General features: G+C 40.7%; 1 protein-coding gene across 2 annotated transcripts in view; it reads right to left on the bottom strand.

The window, feature by feature from the left end:
• Window positions 1–15,796, bottom strand: part of LOC140725520 (coiled-coil domain-containing protein 150-like) — a 136,583-nt gene that overhangs the window by 39,314 nt on the left and 81,473 nt on the right. For both annotated transcript variants that reach the window (XM_073041075.1, XM_073041076.1), the window contains 4 exons: window positions 14,180–14,273; window positions 12,523–12,686; window positions 9,585–9,711; window positions 1,402–1,596 (listed from right to left, as the gene is read on the bottom strand). In XM_073041075.1, coding sequence (XP_072897176.1) covers window positions 1,402–1,596; window positions 9,585–9,711; window positions 12,523–12,686; window positions 14,180–14,273 — 580 coding nt within the window. The remainder of the gene's footprint in view (window positions 1–1,401; window positions 1,597–9,584; window positions 9,712–12,522; window positions 12,687–14,179; window positions 14,274–15,796) is intronic.

Genomic DNA, 15,796 nt, shown 5'->3' with positions numbered 1-15,796 from the left:
AACATTCTTCTACCCTCTCTTATCAGATTCCCCATCTCCAGCCCTTAATCTCTTTCACCTATCAGCTTCTCAGCTCTTCACTTTACTACTCCCCCTCCCAGTTTCACCTATTACCTACCAACATGTACTTCCTCCAGCCCTCCCCCCACCATCTTGCTCTAACTTTTCATCTTTTTTCCAGTCCTGATGAAATGTCTCGGCCTGAAACTTCAACTGTTTACTCTTTTTCCATAGATGCTCTCTGGCCTGCTGAGTTCCTGCAGCATCTTGTGTGTGTTGCTTGAACAGAAAAGTGTATTTTCCTTGAGACTTGCGTAATATGTAATTATGTAGCAGTATATTCACCAAATTAAATATACTAAATTATACAGAAGAACAATAATGCTTCATGGAGTCATAGAGTGATATGGCACAGAATGCACCATGTTCACACTGAACTTTTAGCCCATATGTATTAAAACCTGTTTCAACCGAGACACGTGCTTGTGAAAAAGGGTAACTGGATGGTGAGAAAGGGTAATGGGAGAAGTGTTGCATTTCATGTGGTTGCATGAGAAGATGTTATAAGAGGGGAGAGGAATTTTCATTAGCAGTATGAGAACTTCTTCATGAAAAGATTTGCAGTTATTCAAGAGGGTTCACCACAAGCTTCTCAAGGGCAATAAAGATTCAGATTTATTCATCGCATGTATATCGAAACAGAGTGAAATTTGTTATTTGTATTAACAATCAACACACCCAAGGATCTCATGGGGGCAGCTCACAAATGTTGCCACACATTCCAGCACCAACACAGAATGTCCACAATGCTCATTAGAACAATACAGAACACAACATAACAAAACATACTAAGCAACAACAGCAAAACAAGCCCCATTCCTCCCTTCATCCCACCCACCTATCCACACACATACACAGTCCTCTAACCTCAGCAGAGGCCATTTTTGGCCACCAGCAGACTCATGGATTCAGACATTGGACTCCAACTTCCCCAGCAGAATTGCAGAGATTGGCAGACTCAGGCTCCGGCCATCAGGCCTTGACTAGACCTCTGGCCAGCCTTCGTCCCCTCGATCCGTACCTCCGACTGGCCTTAAGTGCTTCAATCTTTGGCATCGATACAGGGCCTGACCTCTAACTCCCCTCTCTGTACCCAAAACCATCCCTATGGACCTAAAAAAAACCTAAAAACTAAAATTTAACTGCAACCTTGCCAACAACTACAAATTCTGAAAAGTGAAAGCGTTAAAAATGTTATAGGTTTCAGATTATAGAAACATAGGTTTATGAAACCAGCATTTTTACTGTTAGAAACATGAATATTTTGGAGTGAGCCCAAATTTGAATACCTTATCTTTTTCAGTAAGTTTACACATAGGTACCAAATATTATGATAGATACCTTGATTCTTTCTGTATTTTGAACAGCAGTTTTTTTGGTCTCCAGATGGTGTTTCAGCTGTGTTTTCTGATCTTTGATCTTTGCCTTCAAACATTTTAAGTTCTTCTCAGATTCAGTAACTTTCAATCGTAATTCTCTATTAGCTCGTGACAGTTCTGCAGATTTGGATATGGTTTCCTCAAGGGCTTTTCTCAGCTGAAGTTAAAAAATATTTGCAAGTTAATGTGAATCACATGGGTGCACAGAGTAACATGGGCTTCTTCAAGTTCCACTGGAACTAAACATACCATTGAATTGATTTTATTTTTTTACATCCTTCACATACATGAGGAGTAAAAATCTTTACATTAAGTCTCCATCTAAATATGCAATCATAGTAATTTATAATAAACAAAATAGTCAATGTAACATAGAAATACACTCAAATCAGCGTGAGTTAATCAGTCTGATGGTCTGGTGGAAGAAGATATCCCGGAGCCTGTTGGTCCTGGCTTTTACACTGTGGTCCTGTTTCCCAAATGGTAGCAGATGGAATAGATTGTTGTTGGGGTGACTTAGGTCCCCAATGATCCTTTGGGCCCTTTTCTCACACCTGTCTTTGTAAATGTCCAGAATCATGGGAAGTTCACAACTACAGATGCACTGGGCTGTCCACACCACTCTGCAGAATCCTGTGATTAAGGGAGGTACAGTTCCCATACCAGGCAGTAATGCAGCCAGTCAGGATGTTCTCAATCATGCCCCTGAAGAAAGTTCTTGGGAATTGGGGGCCCATACCAAACTTCCTCAACCGTCTGAGGTGAAAGAAGTGCTGTTGTGCCTTTTTCACCACACAGGTGTGTACAGACCACGTGAGGACCTCAGTGATGTGGATGCCAAGGAACTTAAAGCTGTTTACCCTCTCAATCTCAGATCCATTGATATTAGTAGGGGTTAGCCTGTCTCCATTCCTCCTGTATTCCACAACCAGCTCCTTTGTTTTTGTGACATTGAAGGAGAGGTTGTTTTCTTGACACCACTGTGTCAGAGAGATAACTTCTTCCCTGTAGGCCACCTCATTATTGTTTGAAATTAGGCCAATCAATGTAGTGTTTTAATCAAATATCCATTTGAAATTTTAATAAGCATATACGTATTTTCAGAATTATATGCAGTTGGTGGGAAATAATCTTCATCGAGCATTTTGAGGATCTGAAAAGAGTTATAACTGATGATGTTTTAATGCTGCTATTAATCCAGAATATTTATGAATGATTTAGATAATTTATAAGAAAGCCACCAGCTCTTAATCTAGTTTAATGTAATGTACTCAGTGATCACAATGTGGTGTCATGTTATCATAAAATAATAATATACCACAGAATCAGACCCTTCTGCTGAACTGGTACAAGCCCACCACAGAATCCTCCATTCTAGTCCTAGTTTCCTGTATTCGACCCATAACTCTCCAAGCCCCTCCCCTCCATGTACCTCTTAAATTTTGCAATTGTACCAACTTCAACCATTTCCTCTGGCAGCTCATTCCAGGCACTCACTACCCTCTGAATAAAGAAGTTATTTCTCAGGTCACTTTTAAATTTCTTCCCTCTTATCTTGTATGTGCCCTCCAGTAAGGGCTCCCCAACCTTTGGGGAAAAATAATGACAGTCTACTTTATCCATTTCTTTCAAGATTTTATAAACTTCTATGAGGACAGTTATCTTGCTCAGTTCATTTGTCATTTCATTGTTACAAATAACTACCTCTCTAACATCATTTTTGGTGATCTTATGTCCACTCTTACCTCTCTTTCACTCTTTCTATATATGAAAAAAGTAGTTTTAGTATCTTCTTTATATATTATTGGCTTCATAGTCCATCTTTTCTCTCCTTATTGCTTTTTAGTTATTCTCTGTTGGTTTCCAAGAGCTACCAATTCTCTAGCTTCCCATTACATTGAGTTATATTGTATGCCTTTTCTTTTCATTTTATTTGACTTCCTTGTCATCCACACATGCCTCAGTATCGCTTTAGAATGTTCTTCTTTGGGATGAACCGATTCTGTGTCTTCTGAATTACTCCCAGAAACTCCAACCATTGCTTCTCTACTGACTTTCCTGCTGGTGTCCTCTTCCAATCAACTTCGGCCAGCTTCCCTCTCGTGCCCCTGTAGTTACCTTTTCTTACTTGTACCAATACACCTGATTTTAGCTTCTCCCTCTCAAACTGAAGTGCGAATTCTATATCATGATCACTGCCTCCAAAGTGTTCCTTTACCTCAAGTTCCTTAATCAAATCTGTTTCGTTACATAACACTCAATCCAGAATTATCTTTTCCCTCATGGGCTCAACCACAAGCTGCTCTAAAAAGCCATCTTGTTTGCACACCACAAACTTCTTCTCTTGGGATCCAGAATTAACTTCATTTTCCTTATCTATCTACATATTGAAATTCCTCTGTGACCATTGTAACATTGCTCTTTTTACATGCCTTTTCCTTCTCCCATTGTAATTTGTACACCACATCCTGGCTATTGCTAGGAGACTTGCATATAATTCCCATTAGGGCCTTTTAACCCTTGCAGTTTCTTAATTCTACCCACAAAGGCTCTACATCTTCTGCTCCTATGTTACTTCTTTCCAAGGATTTGATTTTATATTTTACCAACAAAGTCAACCCAACTTTTGAGCAGCGGCCATCCACAATCTGAAATGTGAGAAGATGTAGCTCTTCCGGTTTGCCAAATGAGTACAAAGGGAATCAATTCGTGGAAGTTTGGTGTTTTGAGCAGTGGTAATCAACAATCCAAAGCGTGAGAAGACATAGCTCACTCAGGTTCTCAGACAGCTCCTCTTGTGGGATGTAGGAAGGCAGGGAGATCTCCATCATCCCTGACGACTTTACCCGTCTGAAGTGCATTCTCCTGCAGCTTCTAACACTCTGTGTTAAGGAGATGGAGATGGAAATGGAACTGGATGAACTCAGGATCATTCTGGCAGCTGAAGGAGTACATACAGAGGACATACAGAGAAGTAGTCATGCCCAAGGTACAGAACACAGAGAATTGGGTGACATTAAGGATGGAAAAAGGGATTAAACAGCCAGTGCAGAATTCTCCTCTGGCCATCTCCCTCAACAACAGGTATACCACTTTGAATACTGTCAGGTCTCTGGCACTGAGTCTGGCTTTCTGACTCAGAAGGGAAGGGGGGGTGGAGAAGAAGCAAGCTGTGGTATTTGGGGATTTGTTAGTTAGGGGAACAGGAAGGAGATTCTATGGATGAGAACGAGATTCCTGAACAGTATGTTGTCTCCCAGGTCTGGGACATCTTGGATTGAGTTCTCAGCATTTTTAAGTGGGAGGGTGAGCAGTCAGAGGTCATGGTCCACGTAGATTCCAATGACAAGGGTAGGAAGAGTGATGAGGTCCTGCACAGTGAGTTCAGTGAATCAGGTGCTGAATTAAAGGGCAGGAACTCCAGGGCGGTGATCTCAGGACTGCTGCTCATGCCACATGCCAGTGAGGCTAGAAAAAGGAAGTTCATTCAGTTTAACACATGTCCAAGGATTTGGGTGTAGTAGGGAGGACATTATATTTTTGGAGTATTAGGTTCTTTTCGAGGGAAGGTTGGACCGGTACAGAGATGATGGTTTGCACTTTAACTGGAGGGGGACAACTAATATCCTAGCAGGAAGATTTACTAGTGCTGCAGGGGGGTGGGGAATGGTGGGGGGGGGGGGGGGTTTAAACTAGAGTTTCAGAGGGATGGCAATCAGAGTGTCAGAACAGATAGTGGAGAGGCTGTGGAGACAGATGCTGTTTAGACCTCAGACAAAGCTGGGAATCAAAAGGTTGAGCATGGTGCAATTAATGTCCTGGACAACATAAATTTCAATGCAAGAAGTATTGTCAGAAAGGCAGATGAGCTCAGGGCATAGATAAACACATGGAATTGTGATATTGTAGCCATTAGTTAGACTTGGTTGCAAGAAGAGCAGGACCAGCAGCTCAGTATTTCGGTGTTCCGCTGTTTTACACATGACGGAGAGGGAGGGATTAAAGGGGGAGGAGTGGCTTTACTGGTCAAGGAAAATGTCATGGCAGTGCCCCATCAGGACAGATGGAAGAACTTGTCAAGCGAGGCTCCATGGGTGAAACTAAGAAATAAAAAGGTATGACCATGTTAATAGGCTGATATTAGACACCACCCAACAAGTCTGCAGGATTTAGAGGAACAAATTTGTAGAGAGATAACAAACTATCGCAAGAAACATAAGGTTGTTATAGCAGGTGATTTTATTTTTCCACATATTGACTGGGAATCCCATACTATAAAAGGACTAGATGAGACAGACCTTGTCAAATGTGTTCAGGGAAGTTTCCTTAATCAGTACTTGGAAGTCCCAGTGAGAGAGTATGTGATACTTGATCACCCATTTGGGAATGATATAGGGCAGGTGACAGAAATTTGTGCAGGGGAACACTCTGCATCTAGTGATCATAATGCCATTAACTTAAAAGTAAATATGGAAAAAGATAGGTTGAGGTTCTAAATTGGAGAAAGGCCAATTTGGACGGCATCAAAAAAATATGGCAAATGTGAATTGGGACAGGCTGTTTTCTGACAAAGGGGTACTTGGTAAGTGGGAGACCTTCAAAAGTGAAATTTTGAGAGTACAAAGCTTATATGTGCCTGTCAGAATAAAAGGTAAAGATAACAGGTTTTCAAAAGATATTCAGGCCTTGGTTAAGAAAAATAAGGAGGTGCATAGTAGATATAAGAAGGTAGGAACAAATGAGGTACTTATGGAGTCCATGAAATGCAAGAGACCACTTAAAGAAATCGGGACGGCTAAAAGAAGGCAGGAGGTTGCCCTAGCAGACAAAATGAGGGAGAATCCCAAGCGATTCTACAGATATGTTAAGAGCAAAAAGATTATAAGGGACAAAATTGGTCTCCTGGAAGATTAGAATGGAAACCTATGCATAGAGCCAAAAGACATGGGAGAGATCTTAAACGCTTTTGTTGCATTTGTATTTACTCTGGACATGGGCACAGATTCTATAAAAGTGAGGCAAAGCTACAGAGAGATCATGGACCCTATACTTATTACAGAGGAGGGGGTGTTTTCTGTCTTGAGGCAAATTAGGGTGGATAGATCCCCAGGGTCTGAAAAGGTGTATCCTCAGACCCTGTGGGAGGCAAGTGCAGAAGATGCAGGGGCTCTAGCAAAGATATTTAAATCGTCTTTAGCGACAGGTGATGTACCGGAGGATTGGAGGATTGTTTTTTAAGCAAGACTATAAAAATAAACCAGGAAATTACAGGCCGATGAGCCTGACATCAGTTTGTGGGAATGTTACTAGAAGGTAGACTAAGGGACAGGATATAGGACTATTTGAATAGTCAGCATGGCTTTGTGCATGGTAGTCATGTCTAACCAATCTTATAGAGTTTTTCGAGGAAGTTACCAAGAAAGTTGATGAAGGTATGGCAATGGATGTTGTCAACATGGACTTTAGCAAGGCACTTGACAAGGTCCCAGATGGGAGGTTGGTCAAGAAAATTCAGTCGCTCACATTCAAGATGAGGTAGTAAATTGGATTAGACATCAGCTTTGTGGGAGAAGCCAGAGTGGAGGGAGATGGTTGCCATTCTGACTGGGGGCCTAAGATTAGTGGAGCGTTGCAAGGATCCGTGCTGAGCCCATTGTTGTTTGTCATCTGTATCAATGAACTGGATGATAATGTGGCTAACTGGATCAACAAATTTGCAGTGACACTGAGATTGGGGTGTAGTGGACAACGAGGAAGACTATCAGAGCTTGCAGTGGGATCTGGACCAGCTGGAAAAATGGCAGATGGAAGTTAATGCAGACAAGTGCAAGGGGTTGCTCTTTGGCAGGATCAACCAGGGTAGGTCTTACACAGTGAGTGGTAGACCACTGAAGAGTGCGGTAGAACAAAGGAATCTGTGAATACAGGTCTATAATTAATTGAAAGTAGCGTCACAGCTAAATAGGGTCGTAAAAAAAGCTTTTGGCACACTGGCCTTCATAAATCAAAGTACTGAGTACAGGAGATGGGATGTATTGTTGAAGTTTTATAAGATGTTGGTGAGGTCCAATTTGAAGTATTGTGTCCAGTTTTGGTCATCTACCTGCAGGAAAGATGTAAATAAGGTTGAAAGAGTACAGAGAAAATTTACAAGGATTTTGCTGGAACTGGTGTACCAGAGTTATAAGGAAAGATTGAATAGGTTAGGACTTTACTCCTTGGAATGCAGAAGGTTCAAGAGAGTATTGCTAGAGGTATACAAAATTATGAAGAACATAGATAGGGCAAATGCAAACAGACTTTTTCCACTGAGATTGGGTGGGACTACAACTAGAGGTCATGAGTTAAGGATGAAAGTGAAACATTTAGAAACATAGAAGCATAGAAAATAGGTGCAGGAGTAGGCCATTCGGCCCTTTGAGCCTGCACCGCCATTCAGTATGATCATGGCTGATCATCCAACTCAAAACCCTGTACCTGCTTTCTCTCCATACCCCCTGATCCCTTTAGCCACAAGGGCCATATCTAACTTCCTCTTAAATATAGCCAATGGACCGGCCTCAACTGTTTCCTGTGGCAGAGAATTCCACAGATTCACCACTGTCTGTGTGAAGAAGTTTTTCCTCATCTCGGTCCTAAAAGGCTTCCCCTTTATCCTTAAACTGTGACCCCTCGTTCTGGACTTCCCCAACATCGGGAACAATCTTCCTGCATCTAGCCTGTCCAATCCCTTTAGAATTTTATACGTTTCAATAAGATCCCCCCTCAATCTTCTAAATTCCAGTGAGTATAAGCCTAGTCAATCCGGTCTTTCTTCATATGAAAGTCCTGCCATCCCAGGAATCAATCTGGTGAACCTTCTCTGTACTCCCTCTATGGCAAGAATGTCTTTCCTCAGATTAGGGGACCAAAACTGCACACAATATTCTAGGTGCGGTCTCACCAAGGCCTTGTACAACTGCAGTAGAACCTCCCTGCTCCTGTACTCAAATCCTTTTGCTATGAGTGCCAACATACCATTTGCCTTTTTCACCGCCTGCTGTACCTGCATGCCCACCTTCAATGACTGGTGTACAATGACACCCAGGTCTCGTTGCACCTCCCCTTTTCCTAATCGGCCACCATTCAGAAAATAATCATTATAATTAATAATAATTTAAGGGGAACACAAGGGTAAGCTTCATCACTCAGAGGGTCATAGAAGTATGGAACGAGCTGCCATTGCAGTGATGCAAGCAAGCTCAATTTCAACACTTCAGAGAAGCTTGGAAAGGTACATAGATGGTTGGGTATGGAGGGCTAAGGTCTGGGTGCAGTTCGAAGGGAGTAGGTGGTTTTAAATGGTTCTGCAAAGACTCGATGGACCGAAGGTCATGTTTCTATGTTGCATTTTTCTATTACTTTATGTTTTTAACCCCTTTGCCCGCATGTCTGTCCTTTCAATACAATGTGCATCCTTGGTTGATAAGCTTTCATGTCCACAATGTCATACCTCCCAATTTCTAATTATGCTGCAAGATCATCTACCGTATTTCCTATATTGCGTGCATTCAAATATTATATCTTTGGTCCTTCATTCACCACCCTTCTTTTCAATTTTGTCTCCATGATGCTTGAAGTTTAATTCTTATCCCTTTCCTAAACTTTTTGTCTCATTCTTTTTCAAACATTTAATAATTTAAACTTGTATTTAGCTTAATTGGAGTAGGTTTTATCCATTTTGAGCTATTGACTGAGATTCTAAAGGATTCTCATCCTCAGCAAGACATCCACAGAATCTTACCTTCTGAAAACCAACTACTCAGTGATATTCAAAAGCCATCTCATTTTGTAAAAATTGGAACTACAGACACAATTAAGCAATATATATTTACAGTACATACTTCTGAATTTCCCTTAAAGTCCAGCTGATGGTATAACTCGAACTTACCCACAGCCGTGTAATTGATTTGTTACTTGAACATGAGCACTATTTTCCACTGTAAGTTCTGAATCCAACAATTTTAAATATAAATGTTATAAAAACAAAAGGACCTTATTACTATTATTTTCTTCTTGAAGACTTTACGCACTTACATAAATTACTCACATCCATTATCTTTAGATTTATTTGCTTTAGGAAAGATAGAATGGTAATTATCTTACTTCTATTACTTCTTTCTGACTGGCTTTTCTTTCAATCTCTCTCTCACGTTGGAACTGTTTTTTCAAAGTTTCAATTTGTTCTTTGAACATTTTGGATGCCATTTTTGCATTCTCCACTTCTTGTTCTCTGCAGATTTTTTTTTAGGAAGGAGGGGCAATAAAAGATTAGAATATAGGCAGGTGTAATATATAGTTATCACTATGCAATTCAAAATTGTAGCAGCTACAACCAACATATGTCTTACAAGCACCCAACATGTACACCCAACATAATGACAAGCAATTAGGAGACCAGTGAGATGGATTTCCTAGCTGTTGTGGAGCTGCAGGCATCTTCTACAATTTGGGGACTTGGCTAAAGGACACATTTCCAATGTGAACTGTTCGGGTTATGAACTACTCTTAGGAATGGAACTTCCATAATCTGCCGAAGACATACTAGGTTTTGAAGACAACTTTAAATGGTATAAAAAGTAAAATCTCTAAATTCCAGAGATAAAGACCAAAAAAAACTGTGAACTCCATAATCAGTCATGTCTGATTGCATAGTCTTTCACAAAATGCAGAAGAAAGACAATTAAAAAATGTAGATATCAAAAGGCAAGACAAAATTATTAAGATACAAGGAAGGCAATGACAGGTGTAATCATCCAAATGAGAATTTTAAATAGTTTAAAGTAGCTTGAATATTTTCAAAAAGAGGTAGATATTACATCTTTTAAAATTGATTTTTATGGTTGAAATCTTTATTCATTAAAATATTATTAGTTTCTCAGAGTTCCTGCTGAGAAAGACGTTGATTCAGAAATCTCCCAATACCAATTTTTGGCATTAAAACAGTCATCCTAAGGCCATGAAAGTTGCACAAAGACCAAGGACTTCAATAGTGACAGTATCAGACCATCTTGTTGGGTTTCCATATCTAGCAAGTGCTGAAACTGTCACTGGGAGGAGGTGAATGGGGCAGAGCTCTCCAGATTGGGATAACAGTCATGGATACCTGGTCAAGCTGGGAAAGAACTGTATTTGTAACAGGCATATTCTTTTACAAGGGAGCACAGAGATCCTACAGGGCTATAGCCAGATGTGCCTCAAAGTAAGTTGCAAGAAGGTCTCTATTGGAATACAAGTACAGCCTTTGAATGCTTATGCTTTGGAAAAGTAGCAAAGTACCCTTTACTCAACTCCAGATTAACCCAATTTTCAATAGCACAGCATATTTTATTTTAGAGCTGTGTAAGTAAATCTCTTTATATTTGATTGGGCATATAATCTTGACCTGGAATTGTTTGGGTATGAGAGTCCTGAGTGATGGTACAGAGGTTTTCTAAAAACCATAAACTATTTGGAAGCAATAAAGTAAAAATAGCTGTAGCAAAGGTACTATTTCCAATCTATGAGTCTCTTGGAGAACCCACAAGTCCATCCAGACCTGAAATATCCTAGTGCTCAGTAGGCAGACAGGAAAGTTATGTGCTAGATGCAGAAATTATATTTCCATTGGGTTACAGTATATCCACTCTATTTGGAAGTACAGGGGATTCCAGTTAACTGGGATACATCAGGCCAGTACATTTTAGTCCATGAAAGTGGCTGCCCTAATTAGCCAAAGCTGCATGGAAATAGTTAAAATGGTATAAAAAATACAATCTATATATTTAAATGAAATACAGAACAAATTAGGACAGTACCAATAGTACTATGTTACTGTAAAACTGTGTGTTAGTTTCTTACAGTTATCGACGGAGGAATTCATCCAGTGTATGTGATGAACAAAATCAGTGCAGCCACCTAGTGCAGATAATAGACTGCCTTCATATAATGCTTTCAACAATTGCATCCTCCAAATCTTCATTTTCATTGTAACATTCAAGATGATTGTTGATTGATACCTTTAAATTCTTCATAGTCCCTAGTTTGTTGAAGTAGTGAAATCATTTCATTTTCACTTCCAGACATTTCTAACATCTCCAAGCCTGAATCCTTGAAACCACAGTGAGCAAAATAGTTCAGAATTGTCTTACTGCTCATTTCTCATTAACTATCAGTGACAAAAATCACTAGTTTTTTTAAAAATACAAACACAACTGATGCTATTTAAAAACTGCTGGCTTTAAGCACAGTGTAGTGTCTATTGGCCACACAAGTGTGCGCGACTGATGCTACTTAGAACCTGTTCAGCAAGTCTCCTGTCCCAGTGAAGTAGCATAGTGTCTCAAATAAACAAAGAGAATCCTGGCAATTTTCTCTATTTGTTTTTGTTCTTTAATTAACTGATAGCCCAATTAACCAGAATCCATTGTACATTTTTTTTTAATAGCATTGAGTTGGAGATTTGATGCAATTGTTTTCCCCTTGCTATTTCCTCCCTCATTCTGAACTAGAAATACCACCTTCACTTTTACACATCATCAAGTCCTGTTTATAACATAATATAAAACAAACACTTTGTTGACTTTGTATTAGACAAACTAAGATGGGAATCATTAAAGAAACTGAATCAAGCAAATGATTCTCAGTATTGAACTTGACTTCCTTTGTACTTTACAATTGAAGAATATTTTTTGTGTACAGCAAAGCTTCTATAATCCAGTTTACTCAGGACTTTGATGGTGCTGTCTTAGCAGCTTTCCCAATTACTGAATGTTATTCATGTTAATAGCTCAACACTTTAATTCACTATTTAAAAATGATACACACTAAGATATTGTCTACTGAATGAGATATAACAATAGTAACTGTGGGAAGTGGAAATGTGGTAAATTGAAAGACAGCAAAAGAATCAAGATTTCAACGAACTGAATTGAAGAGATGTGTGAGAACTGGGCCCCAACAAGTGGAAAGAGAACACGTGAATGGAAAGAGAATATGAAAGCCAGAGCATGGATGAAGCGATTATTAGAGTTTTATTATAATTATCTACTTATAACCATCTGACCTGTTGTGCAGAATTTGCTGATTTTCTTTCTTGTACAAATCATCCTGGAGATGAGTTAATTTGATCTGTAAATTATTGCTTGCATGCAAAGTCTGTTCCAAGCTTTGTGCTAGTTTCTGATTCTCTTGTCTGCAAACTTCTAGTCCTTTTTGGAAAGGCATCTCCTTAGTCAACAATAAGAAACCAATTTGAAAATATTTCAACAAGTTATTTAATTTATAGTTTTGTTATATGCTACTGAATGAGTGGTTTGTACTTAAATTCTAGCTTCCACAAAACCACCACTTCATCGAGAACAAATTCTTACCTCAGGTAAAAAATTTACTAGTTATCCACATTGATCACATCATAAAGCATGAAAAGCATAAAGTACCCAAGGTTTTCAAAAATACTATGGGGCAAATAATGAAATAAAACAGAAAATGGTAATTGCATCTTCATGTAGGGTTAAAACACTGCACTCAATGAGCAGAACAATGTTCAGCTTGAACCAACTGAGCAAACTCCTGTCGCCATCATCGTTAGGTCACATCTGGAATTTCCAATTAGTGGACGATTTCTCTCCATGCCGCTCTGACATATTTGGAAATCATGTACTCGGCAGGTTACAGCAGTGATTTGCCTTTGCCTTCTGCCAGGTGAGTTTAAAGAGATTACCACCTCTTGCAGTGGATGACCAGGACGTCTAAGTGCCTTGTCATGCTCTTAGAGCTTCACTAACACCTGCTGGCCTGCCTTCTTGACCATTGGACCATTGATCGGTCTCCTCCGCTCAATCTGTCAGGGCCAAACTTCCCCTAGGCAGATCCCCTACCTCACCAAGGGTCGAAGACCTGTTGGCTACCCTCACCTGGTTTGGCCTGTCTGCCGAGACAGTTTACCGGGGGTGTGGCCACTGAGCGTTACAGCTACTTGCAGCCACAGGTGAGAGCTGAGCGCCAGGTGGGGACCAAAGGTGGATGAGCTGCCCTGAAAAAGAGCACAGCACACCCCCCTCCCCATCAGAGATGCTACCCCTCCCTAGACACCCCATACATCCCCGCACTCTTGAGGGGGAGGAAATATTCTCCTGAAATGTTCAGGAGCCTGATAGTTTAGAGTAATAACTCTTCCTGGACCTGGTGGTGTGGGACCTTAGGCTCCAGTACCTCCTATCTGGTGGTAATAGCAGGAAGATGGTCTGGCCTGGATGATGGGGGTCTTTGATAATGGATACTGCTTTCTCGTGGCAGTGCTCCACCATCTTCGTTATTCCAAACAATCAATGTAGCAATGACCCTCAATGGCACTCAATGGTGGGGAAGTCTTTGCCTGCGATGGACTGGGCTGCATCCACTACTTCCTGTAGCCTTTTTGTTCCTGGGCATTAGTGTTTCCAATCAGAATGTGATGTAAACCAATTACAATAGTCTCCACTGGCATCATGACATTAATCAGTTTTTGGTGCCATGTCAAGCCTACACAAACTGCTAAGAAAGTAGAAGTACTGTTGTGCCTTCTCTGTGGTGACACTTAGGTGCTGAACCCAGGACAGATCCTCTAATTGATCCTCTGATCAATCTCCCGACCAGGATACTAGAGTGCATTTGTTATCATGCAATACATATGACTGAAAATAAACTTCATGAAAAATTAACTATTAAAATATCACACTTACTTGAATACTATGCTGTGCTTCCATGTTAGCCAGCTGATTCTGTAAATCTTCAAGCTCAGCATGAAGACTCTGTAGAATTACCTGAGCTTGAGATCTGGACAGAAAATAAACATATAACATATGCAGTTACTGTCATTATTAAGTGTATATTCATAATTAACATGTTCTGGCATGGTTCTTAACTTTGCTGAATACCAAATATAATGCAAATAATTTGCTGATATATAATTCAATGTTCTTTGAACAGATAATAATTATCAATTGCAAGGAACCATTGAAGAAGAACCTCCAAAAGAAACAAAAATGGGACCTCTTACTCAAATGGTTTCCCTGTTATTTTTGTACATATCTTTTTTTTACGCCAAAAGACATAGCAGCATTGATCTATTGAGACTACTCCAGCATTCCATCATGGCTGACCTGTTATCCCTCTCAACTCCATTCTTCTGTCTTCTCTTCGTACCCTTTGATGCCCTTACAGATCAAAAACCAATACCAATTCGTGGCAATGAATACCACAGATGCACCATCTGATGGCTTAAGAAATTCTTCCTCATCATTGTCCCTCTATTCTGAGGTTGTGCCCTCTGGTTCTAGACTCCCCCACTATAAGAAACATCCTCTCTACATCCACTCTTTCTAGGTCCTTCAATATTAGATAGGTTTCAATGAGAACCCCTCATTCTTCTAAACTCCAGCAAGTACAGGCCCATCAATTCCATCATCCAAATCATTGAAAAGAAGCAGTCCCAACACCGACCCCTACAAAACACTACTAGTCACTGGCAGCCAACCAGAAAAGGACCTCTTTATTCCCACTCTTTGCCTCCTGCCAGTCAGCCAATCTACTATCCATGTTTGTACATTTCCTGTAATATTATGCGCTCTTATCTTGTTTAGCATTTCAAAGGCCTTCTGGAAATTTTAAGCTCCATGTGCTGGAGAGTCAAATGCCAAACCTACCAGTTTGTTGGGTGAAACCAGAGGATGGGAATGGGCCTGTCAAGATTCTCCATCGGAACCACCTGCTGCCCCTGGGACAAGAGGTGCAGGCAGACCCAGAGCCCAATTTGGAGCCTACACTTCATAAGAGGACTCTGCAGAAATGAGGGGCAGCTGCAGGGTCTGCAGCAGGAGAGGTCAGGTTGGCCCCCACCCCTGAGAGTGATACTGTTTCGGAGGATGAGGACTTAAATGAGTGGTATATGCTGCCTTTTGCTAACTCCCCACTGACTGAGGAAGAGGCTTCCAGCCCTTCTCCCGCTGAGTCAGGTGAAGTGGGAGGACAGCCTGGGTTGCAGCAGGGCTCTGCAGGGGATGAAGTGGGGCTTGGCCATGAGACAGAGGGGTCCAAGTTACAGGTGGGCATGAGTAATAGGTTGGGGGAAGCCTCGCCAGGTAAACCGGAAGTTTCCCCAGTAGTGTCTGAACCTGAAGAGTTAGGTGAGGGGCTACGGAGGTCTTAGAGAATTAGGAGACCACTGGATAGCTGGTCTATGTAGCACTGAGGGAACACAGTGTGACTCCTACTGTTTTGGGGAGCTGTGTCACTGCCTTTTGCACCTGGATTGGACTTTGTGTTTTGCAGGAAGAAAGTTGGCGAATTATCTCAATGCC

This window comes from Hemitrygon akajei, chromosome 3 (genome assembly GCF_048418815.1).
Source record: "Hemitrygon akajei chromosome 3, sHemAka1.3, whole genome shotgun sequence".
Classification (NCBI taxonomy): Eukaryota; Metazoa; Chordata; class Chondrichthyes; order Myliobatiformes; family Dasyatidae; genus Hemitrygon; species Hemitrygon akajei.
Note: the sequence above shows the minus strand (reverse complement) of the source record. Positions and strands in the feature narration are given on the sequence as shown.